The 11,283-nt window shown below is 34.6% G+C and overlaps 1 protein-coding gene across 1 annotated transcript in view; it reads right to left on the bottom strand.

Moving 5' to 3' along the window:
- Positions 1–10,236, bottom strand: part of LOC107746246 (SWI/SNF-related matrix-associated actin-dependent regulator of chromatin subfamily A member 5-like) — a 26,833-nt gene extending 16,597 nt beyond the window's left edge. Inside the window, exons 1-8 of the mRNA XM_016560378.1 lie at positions 10,102–10,236; positions 6,578–6,661; positions 5,944–6,110; positions 5,700–5,800; positions 3,961–4,061; positions 3,496–3,666; positions 2,336–2,404; positions 2,114–2,223 (exon numbers count right to left, since the gene is read on the bottom strand). Coding sequence (XP_016415864.1) covers positions 2,114–2,223; positions 2,336–2,404; positions 3,496–3,666; positions 3,961–4,061; positions 5,700–5,800; positions 5,944–6,110; positions 6,578–6,661; positions 10,102–10,158 — 860 coding nt within the window. The 5' untranslated portion in view covers positions 10,159–10,236. The remainder of the gene's footprint in view (positions 1–2,113; positions 2,224–2,335; positions 2,405–3,495; positions 3,667–3,960; positions 4,062–5,699; positions 5,801–5,943; positions 6,111–6,577; positions 6,662–10,101) is intronic.
- Positions 10,237–11,283: the final 1,047 nt, after the last annotated feature.

Below are 11,283 nucleotides of genomic sequence, written 5' to 3'. Positions count from 1 at the left end.
GCCAGGTTCACACATACTCCGTTTGCAGTGCGTATGTGGTGCGTATTTTTTCCGTGCTCATGTTAACGGATTTAAGCGTTCACACTGCACACACGGTTGTGGTCCCAGGAGTGGTGCGTCTGCAGCAGTGCAGAGATCGTTTCCACACCAAGTTTGCTGTATGTGCTGCACGTGCTGAATTAAAGTGACAGCGCATTGTTTGCAGTAAATATGAACATGGATTGACACGAAAATGAAGTAATTACACAATAAATGCATATAATTAACAATAATAGATGGCACTCGTGGAGGTAGGAAAACAAAGTTCTTTATGAACCGCAGGATTGCTTGGAATAAAGATGTAGATGCAAAAGAAAAGGCAGTAGAGCTGACTGTTTCTGTCAATGGTAAGTTTTAATTTAGAATTTTTGTGATAATGTAAGACAAGTAGTTTAAACATTTTGCCAATTGCTTGAGCAACTTAATATATAAATCTAGAAGTAAATGCAAAAGTAAAGAGCATTGAATAATGTGATGCTTAAATTTATTGTGTTAAACACGTCTATGAACGATTGTATTACTGTACTGTGTAAAAAAAAAATCACAATGCTGAAAAAGCATTTTCAGTAACAACAAATCAAAATAATGGATAAATTCTGTTTGTGGTAAACAGCCTGTGTGAAAGCAGGACTCATTGCGCTGCTTCTGCACCACTTACATACCACACATGGACTGCATATGCACTGCAAACGGAGTATGTGTGAACCTGGTGTAAAAGGCCACCTCACATACAGTTCACAAAATCAGGCTTGTGCTGTGTGTAAGCTACTGTGCAACAATTGCACGATTGTAAAAACAAAAATGCACTACATGATCAAACATTTAGGTGAGATAAATATGTATTTTTGAAAAATGTCAAAAAAATGCCCCCTCCACCCTTCAAATAAAAAAATCCCCTCTCACAAGAGTCACCTAAGAGGGGAATTCCCCCCATTTTCAAAAATGAAATTCAGGCCCTGAATAAATGTCTAAAAATCCTGATTGGAGTATCACTATAAATAATTCTACATGATTAAAAAAAGGCTTTAAAAAGATTGATATCAGTGATCGTATCGGCAGATACTGCTTTCTGTGATCGACGATCGGCCTCAAAAATAAGATTTTTTTTTTTTCATCAGATGTGGTCAGAATCTGTCCCTGCCCACCTCTGAATGTTGCTTCAGTGATATGAATAGACTTGTGCCGGTATTCGGTAATGCGATATATCACGGTAATGAATATGCACGATATTGTTATCGTGGGCACTTCTAAATACCGTGAGTAATTATATATTACAAATTATTCCGAATTTTGAATGCATTTTAAGAATACTTTTCCCATAAACTGGTCAAAATGCACAACACCGCCGTCTGTTTCTGAATCATGTTTAAATTATTTAAACAGCCATTCAGATTTGTGTATTTGCTATGATGTTCATCACAGCACCAAATACTTAAATATTTAGACTTAATAGGCTATTTATTTTCAAACTTTTTTTTACATTTTAATCTGGACTACAACATGCCCTAGATATTGTTTGAAAGTGTTTTGATTCTTTATTGTTCGGTCACACTTTACATTAGGGCTTCATTAGTTAACATTAGCTTTTGCTCATTGTGAATGTTAATGCATTAACTAAGGTTAACTAATGAGGTCTTATTGTAAAGTGATACCTATTGGTCTTTATAGTTCTTTTGCACTTTAATCTGTGTAAAACTTTTAACTTTGTACATTTTTCTGTATTGCTTTATTGCATTTAAATGTTCAGTTATTTTTGTTATAAGAAAAAAGTTGAACCTGTTAAAAAAGTTAAACCTGTTATACTGTATTATGACAGCACTTTTTTTTAAACTTAATTTCAATATTGTGATAATACCGTATACCGTAATAAAAGCATTAGCAATTAATCGCAACATGAAAATTTGATACCGGCAAATCCCTAGATATGAATTACAACACATCTGGTAAACTTGCACTAAACTTTTTATGTGGCCAAGTGCTACACGACTGTGATCCAGTATCTGAAAAGGGGCCTTATGTCTCATCCCCTTAACAAATGTTTGTTTTTAAGGAAGTTGTGAGTGTGTGATCTTACCATTCTCTCTGCATTTTACTGAGCCCCAGGTAAATCTTCACCTCTTTCTTAGGAGGAAGACTCTTCTCCACCTCTGCTTTGATACGACGCAGCAGGAATGGACGCAGAACCTGAAAACAACCACTCAATAGCCAATCATTATCATCATCATCAACAACAACAAAAACTACTTCAATGCTGAACAATACTAAAAATATCTTCCAAAGAGAGAGTAAGACTCACTGCATGAAGTCTTTCAACCAGCTTCTGGTCACCAAGACAGTTATTTGTGTCAAACCAGGAATCAAAATCCTGAAATTTTAGAACACACACAGATATGTTTTCTTGGAAGTAACATTCGATTGACTTCTACTGTCTTTATACAGAGCTAATATTATTGATTTAATTTTTAACCTTTAAACCTAACTTTTAGAGAAGCATTTTTTTTTTTGTTGCATTTTTATTTTTTAATTTAGAAATTATTTTTTATGGGGACCTGTTGGCTTCTCACCGAGTTATGATCAAAATCGTGCCTCTTAGACAATGATCTATGTTAAATACACTAACTTAAAATTATTTTCTCATTTAATACAGTTTCAAATGTAATTTTTCCTATGATGGCATTACTCCAGTTTTCAGTGTCACATCTCTCTGTGGACAAATCAGCATGATCAAAAACTTATATGAATGTATTTTTCTTCAAATAATAAGTCAAGAAAGTAGGGGTGCAACGGATCACAAAATTCATGGTTAGGATCATATTCCAGATTTTGAGTAACACATTGGATCATTTTTCAGAAAAAAAAGGATTTTCAGGTACAGAAATGTAATAATTACATGTAAAATAACACTGCATAGTGTTCACTGTATAAATTAAATATAGATTAATCTTTAACATTAATGACACGGAAAGCAGCAGGTTTTTATAGGCTTCTGTCCCTTTAAGACCTGATGCATGGATCCAATATAATGATACGCATGCGATTTCTTTCACCACTGTTTAAGTTCATTTAAGACATAACCGACTGCTTAAGAGAATAATTGCCAAGACATGGATACATTTTGGTACAGATACATTTTGGAATATGATTGCCTAATTGGAAGAAACAACAGTCCCAGAACATCAGGTTAGCGATTATGCAAACCTTGCTTTCAGAATAAAAGTATTAATTTCTTCTTTTTTTTTTAATAATAAATCTTACTAGCCCCAAGCTTTTGAAAGGTACTGTAGAATCAAGGAAATGAATATTCAACTAAAAACAGTCTGGAGCCATTTTTTCCCAGCCTCTTTGCTGATTTGATTATAAACTTGGTTTTATAATCTAAAGTGAAGACTTCTTTAAACACACAGCACATTTGCACACAAACTTCCAACACAACTGTGACAGATACAGCAACATAACGTGTGGGAGGAGATGAAACAGGCTGCGCAGGGTGGGCACCCAGCGCTTGAATTCATTCATCCAGTTATGCAGGGTAGATTTGGGCACTAGGACCATGTGGGGGCCGGGAATGTTCCTGTAGTGCTTCAGGTAGCCTAGCAACGCGATTGTCTGCAGGGTCTTACCCAGACCCTGAACCAATCAGAATACAGAAATCCAGTGATTCACAGTCTATGACATCAACAAGACAGACCCAGAAAAATCACAGTCTTACTGAAGCCTCTGAAAAGATGCCGGAGCCGCGTTTTCATTGTAATGAATCTGTGTGGTTCTGCAATGACGCATATTCAGACTATTTCTGAAAATGTAGGGATTCCATTAAGGACTATCATATAGTTGCTTTTACCTGCCACTAGGACCATGTTGGGTTTCAATGCGTTGAGCTTTATTTTAAAACATTAGAGAGAAACAGATTGGGATTTTTACCATCTCATCAGCCAGGATGCCATTGATGCCGTTTTCATACAGAGAAATCATCCAGTTCAGGCCTCGGATTTGATAATCTCTCAAAGCTCCATTCTTAACATCTGTCGATGAATCAAAAATGAATAATCAGCAACCATTGAATCTGATCACAGGTGAATGAGCTATAATAAATCATCTCATGAAATCAAGTACTGGATGAGGTGCTTAAATGTTACACATCACATTACAGGTGTCTGTTGTTCTTGACAGCTGCTTGATAACACAGTTCGTGTGCATTTGTTGTCACCTTGTGTGTTATTAAAGGTGCAGTGTGTAATTTCAAAACTATAAAAATAATTGCTGTTTCCAAGAATACAGGAGCTCAAAGAGGCTATAAAGTAAGAAAAAATGCCTTAAAGAAAATGAGACAGAAAAATAATAACGATGCATGGGCTCTGTGGGATTCTTTGTGCTTGGAAACAATTGTTATTTTTGCCATTCCATTTGGGACTGTTAGGGTGTATTCACACCAGGAAAGTCCACTAGTTCACTTGCTTTGGTCCGGACCAAATACAATGTCGATTTTTTTGACTGTGCACTGTGTAAACAATGAGTGACGTATACGCGCGAGAGATCACTTCCGGCGCTTGCGTAAACTACGCCAGAGCGCGTACACACCTCACGCGAAATAATTCAAATCCAAAACAAAAACTCTTATTATTATGTAATGTGTAAAGATGCATTTCTTTCTAAAGGTGCGTCCAATGATGACATGGCGAGTCAGGATAATCAACTTCATCTTTGCAACACTGACTCATAAAACACTAGTTTATTAATAAATAATTCAAATATCTCCTTACTATTTTCCCCTAACATAGTCATGGTAATTTTTGCGGCAAGCCATGGTCAAACGAACTGTACCAGAGTTCGTTTGGAAGCGGACCGAGACCACCTCTTCAGCTGGGTCTCAGTACGGTTGTTTGGTCCGCACCCGAGTGCGATTGCTGTATTCACACCTGCCAAAAAGGCCCGCACCAAGAGGGGAAACGAACTTGAGTTCGATTCAATCGAAACAAACAAGACAGGTGTGAATACACCTTTAGTGTTGCAGAAACTTTACATTCCCCCTGTAAAGCAGTGGTTCCTATCCTTTTTGACTCCAAGGCCCATCAACAAGAATTAAAGATAAAGATTTTTATATATAAATATTACAAATATTTTTTATTCACAATTTCTACCCGATAAAATATTTTTGAGCTTGGCATAACTAGAAAAAAAATTACTTAGTTATAAACAATTACCATAGAGTTATATTTTATTTTATAATATTTTATTAATTTTAATTTATTAATTTAAATGATCATATTAATGTCTACCTCATATAATCGGGTTTTCAAAGAAAGTGTAAATCCTAGTTCTTCAAAAAAAAAAAGAGTTGTTGATTGTTTGAATTAAAAGAAATGATTAGTTTTTTAGTTGTTGTGGCTTATTTTAATGCTTGTTTTGTCTAATTTTAAGTCATTTTAAGTCATCTTGAGGCCCCTTGGAATTGTGCTGAGGCCCCCTGGTTGAGGACCACTTCCGTTAAGAAATTTACTCACTCTCAAGTAGTTTCAAACATGCATTTTGTTATTTTTCCTGTGTAATACAAAATTTGAATTTTTTTTAATATATATTAATTGCTATTTGTATTTAAAACAGTGTGAGACTCATTAATAAACAGAAACAGACTGACTGTTCATAAAAACATTGATTCATACATGATGGTGACTCCTCAAAACGAACAAGAACATTAGCTGCCTTCCTGCTCTCAGATAAGAGTTCCTCATCCTCCTCCTGCTCTGTTCGACGATGGCGGTTACTGAAACACACAAACACGGGCCACAAATAAATCAAACCAAATCACCATGACGACATGTCTGACCAACAGCTTTGGGAATAATCGCTAACCTCATGCATCTGAATGTGTGAGCATGCATGTCTGTGTATGTGTGTCTGACTCACTCTCCGACAGACAGCAGGTTCTGTTTCTCATCTTGTTTGATTCGGGGTCTCCCCACCTTGACCTTCAGAGGTGAGGTGGGGGATTTCTGACTGGCAGGCTGAATGAAATGAGCGAACAGCTCTGTCTGCTTCAGCAGGAACTCAAACCTGTTGGCACGGTCTGTTTTCTATAGCCAAGGGAGAGACCAAGGTTTTTGAGTAAATTATGATCTGCAAATTATGACTTCAAACTTCAAACTTCAAAAAAACACTTTTGTATGAGACACACGTATGAGACATTTTAAAATGAATTGGTTGATTTTACATTATTTGTATGTCATCGTTTAAAAAAAATTTAAAATTCTGCCAAATGTGACCTAAACTGTGCCTGAAATCTGAAAAATGCTGAATTCATAAGCAGTATATAAATGTAGGAAGGCATCTAGCATGTCTGAATTCAGTATTTGCTTAACATCTAGTAAATTCCTTCATCTGGTTGATTTCACCTCCATCTCTGGTTGGTCTTGAGGGTTGGAACTGCAAACCTCATTCTTCTCACCTGTGGTTACCACTGACTAACACCTCAATGTATTTAAAAACCAGCTGCCACTACATTATACATTAACAGTGTGGATTAAAAGTGTAACAGACTCACTCTTTTTTCCTCATACTCAGGGTCAGCCAAGCTCTCCTTCACAGCTGCTTTAGGAGGAGGGTCCAGGAGAAATGGTGCGTCTTCCTAGAAACACAAATCAAAAACACACCTTAGATACCAATACATGCAGACAATATATATATTGTAACAACTATTCGATGCCAGGTGCTGTGACAGATGCGTGTGCCGTTTAATGCGCTAGAAACATGTTTTCCTCCACGTATAACTTTCATTTTATGGTATAAATATTAGTAATACACGTAAATATTTCCACTTTGTCTAAAGGCTCATCTTGACGGCCAGCAATTCCCCATTAAATTTCACAGACTTTAATAAATAGTTGACAGCTCATATGCGTATGAAACAGACTGAGCTCTTTGAAAAAGGATCAAAATTTTGCTGAAATATTTTTTGTTGGATGTTATATTTAGCTCCAAAAATTTAATTAAAATTTTAAGGCCTCTAACACTAGCTTGCTCTATGTCCTCATTCGTAAGTCCCTTTGGATAAAAGCATCTGCTAAATGACTAAATGTAGATGTAAATGTAATTATATATAAATGTATAATATATTTACAAACAGTGCCAGTCCTTCTATTTTATTCAATTTACACAGATGCATATAATCTGATCTCCAATTGCATATATATACCCGATCATGATAAGAGGTAACAACTCAAACCAATCAGCTTTCAGTATCACATTAGTACATCACCAAACCCATTTGCGGTAAGACAAAAGATTAAGAAAATCTGTTACAGATGAAAATCCAATTAATGACACATCTTAAAACAAGTAAGACTGACCAATAGGTAAATATTTACATTTTTCATAATGAAATAGTGCATAAATAGTTAAATAAGGATCACTTTATATGTGACCCTGGACCACAAAACCAGTCATATGGGTCCATTTTTTGAAATTGAGATTTATACATCATCTGAAAGCTGAATAAATAAGCTTTCCATTGATGTATGGTTTGTTAGGATACGTCAATATTTGGCCAAGATACAACTATTTGAATATCTGGAATCTGAGGGTGCAAAAAAATCAAAATATTGAGAAAATCATAAAACCCATTATAAACAAGGCATTTGTTGCATACAGTGGGGACATAATTATGGATTATAATGACTTATACTGTCTTTTTACTCGTCGCGTTGCATCGCGTAAACATAAAACCATTTTATGTTTTTATGTCTGCATTTGTGATCGGAAAAACGACAAACAACAAGTGCTACTCTACACTGCTCAAAACTCGCGTTTGAATCATCAATGGCAAATTCTTTAAATATGAAAACATACTTACAGATTGTGAGTCAGAACAGACGGCATTGTAGTCTACTCTCCTAGGATCTGGAAACAGTCCTCCATAAAATGCGCTGTTTTACCAAACAAATTATTTTCGCTTTCGCAACGAAACACAGCGTTTTCACAACATGGCGGTGGTGGCGGCAGCAACAATAAAGTTACGCCTTCTTTCTTTGCGTGAACATTTGGTCGGCATTATGCAAATCTTCCCACATCGTGACGTAGACAACTTGAAATCGCATCATATGACCCCTTTAAAGTTGTCCAAATGAACTTGCAATGCATATTACTAATCAAAAATTAAGTTTTGATATATTCACGGTAAGAAATTTACAAAAAATATCTTTGCATCCAGTGGGGACATAATTACTGATTATAATGACTTATACTGTCTTTTTACTCGTCGCGTTGCATCGCGTAAACATAAAACCATTTTATGGCTATTGCTACAAATATACCCCAGCGACTTAAGACTGGTTTTGTGGTCCAGGGTCACATATGGTACTGGAAGATTTGTCCTGCTATTGTAAAACATAATTAACGAGAAATATATAAACATCAAACCTAGGGCTGCACAATTAATCAAATTTCTAATTGTGATTACAATTAAGGATATCACAGCCACGCAATCGTTCAAAGGCACAATTACAAAACAGAAGTCTACTTACATTATTATGCATGCTTAAGAGTATTTTTTCTTTCTTTCTACAGGTTAGCTTAAGAGTTATTTCCATTGTTTTAGTTTTAGTATAACATTATAATAGCAAAACAATAAAAGTATTTCAGGAAGAGTGTTTTCAGCTTGTTTACAACAATATGGCATGCAGTTGCTTCAAACAATGGCATAATGCTTTTCAAAACATAATTTAACGTAAATTCGTAGGGAATAATCGGCGAATATCATTTTTGTCATTTTGTTCGTGCAGCCCTAACCAAACCTGCTGAAATATTTATTGGTTCGCTTTATATTTATTTATGTTTGTCAGCCACTCTGAAAATTCAATCGCAGGCCACCGCTGAAGAAATGACACTTATTAATGTTAATATGTCCAGAGAAATAAATTTGTTTTTCCCTTTATTATAATTTTAATTGTTATATTTTTAATTGAGAAATTCTGCTTTAACAGCTGTATGTAAACAGGTGTTTTTGTTTTATAATGTAATGGTTATAAATTAAAACCTTTCACGTACAAATACATTTACTACATTTCTTTTTTTACAACCTGCAGTTAGCATTTTATCTAGAGCATAACACTGATGACAGGATGTGGAACAACATGTTTTTTGTTTTTTTTAATAAATTGGCTTTTTTTATCCAGTTATTCAAAGCTGCAGCCTTACTTCACCTGTAACTTAAGCGTAATGTAACAGTAACAAGTAACATCAACCATTCATTACAACAGGTTGTCATGATTACCATAGTTGCTATAATTATTGTTTCTACTGTACATTCAAAATAAATCATTATGAGATCCATTCATTTCTTTTTTTATTAATATTGTTATATGCATGTGGTGGCACATACATTACCAGAATTTTATTCCAGTAACAATAACTGTACTAGTTATAGTATTTCAGCAGAATCTATGGTTACCATTGTAACTTTTTTAGGGGATGTGTTACAAATCTTACATCATAATCACAAAACTATGACAATAAATAACAATACAAATTGATTACACGCGATTTCTGTAAACGCAGCAATATGAACAACAATATAAAGTGTGACCAGTCATGTAATATAATGTTTAAATCGCTTATTAAAACGACTCTTTTTGATAACTACAAGTTGGAGCCCAGATGAACTGCTGATAGTGACATAGGATCAATACTCTCGCTGACCCAGGCTTATATAAGCTCAAATAAAGCCAGAATGACATCAGAGACATTTCAGCTCAGAGTAACAGTGATGAGTATGTGAGTGTTTATTTACGCATGCCTGCATATAGCTGTTGATGTCGAACAGACAGATCTGCATGCGTTCCGTCTGTGGCTGCACGAAGAGCGGCGCAACTCTGCATGCAAATCTGTCAAAGCCACAAAAACATGCTCTGAAACACTGAGTAATAAACATCTAAAGCTCTGCAGATGTGAACTGAACTCCGCCTTCCCGCCATGTTCCGTTCCCCCCAAACGCAGATGAACTGGAAACTTCTGCATCCTGCTTTTCATGTCCGTTTGCTACACACATTCTGTACTTCTCTTTCTCTTTACCTCTTCCGCCTCCGCGTGCGCCTCCCGAGAAGTAGACGGTAGCTCTTCGTCCGACATGTTGGTTAATGTACGAAGCTTTTCATGAGTTACTGGTGACCAGACAGTAAGTTGTAAAGCATAATTTTGGTGTATGCGTCATGAGTCATGACAGGTCCGTACAGTCAAGACGCGCGCACACGCCCCTTTCAGAGCTTCATATTAAATCTCGCGAGAACAGAGTAAACCATAGCCGCTTTCAGAGCTGTACTCTAGATCTCGCGATATTATCAAATGCTCAAAAATGGGCAACTGTCAAACAGCAACCACTGAGACACAAAGCAGAAAGATCAAATGTATCATATTGTTGTTGTTTTTTTGCAACAATGTCTCAGCTTAAACTAAATGCCCTGCTATTGTAAAGTGACCATATTAGTATTTATATAATCTATTAATTAAAAAACGGCAATAACACATTGTATGTTTTTGTTTTCAGTTGTTGTGGGATCCTTAAACTGTTATTATGCATAATGATTATTATAATGTTTCGGGTCAAATGACCCTAACCGGTTTTAATACAGTTCATCGAAAACAAAACAAAAGATACCACATGATAAATAAAATAAAAGTATATTTAACCATTTTTATATGCTATATATATTTTTTTTTTTTACATTTTATTTAATATTTTAAGTGGTTGACATTTTATTTAATAAAAAATGGTAGAAAATGAATTCTATTTTTAGATATGTTATTTTTAGAAAATGATTCCTATTTTTAGAAAAGTTGTTTTTAGAAAATTAATTCCATTTTTAGGACTATTAGTTTTAGAAAATTATAGAAAATCAATTCTATTTTTAGGACTGTTTTAAAAGAATTATGCATATTTTATAACTGTTAATTTTAGAAAAGTATAAAAAAATATTTTTAGGACTGTTGTTAAAAATGGTAGAAAATGAATTCTATTTTTAGATATGTTATTTTTAGAAAATTATAGAAAATCAGGACTATTTTAGGACTATTTATTAGGCCTGTTATTTATTTATTGCATTGTGACTTTATTTTTGAAAATACTTTATTTTATGAAAATATATTTTAAATATTAAAGAATGTAATGAGATTTAGAGAATAACTGTATCCTAAAAATGATTTTTTTTAAATTAATATATATATATATATATATATTCATAAAATGTGCATTTTCAT

Source organism: Sinocyclocheilus rhinocerous, unplaced genomic scaffold (assembly GCF_001515625.1).
Source record: "Sinocyclocheilus rhinocerous isolate Xijiao unplaced genomic scaffold, SAMN03320098_v1.1 scaffold3060, whole genome shotgun sequence".
Classification (NCBI taxonomy): domain Eukaryota; kingdom Metazoa; phylum Chordata; class Actinopteri; order Cypriniformes; family Cyprinidae; genus Sinocyclocheilus; species Sinocyclocheilus rhinocerous.
This window is presented reverse-complemented; position numbering and strand designations above follow the sequence as displayed.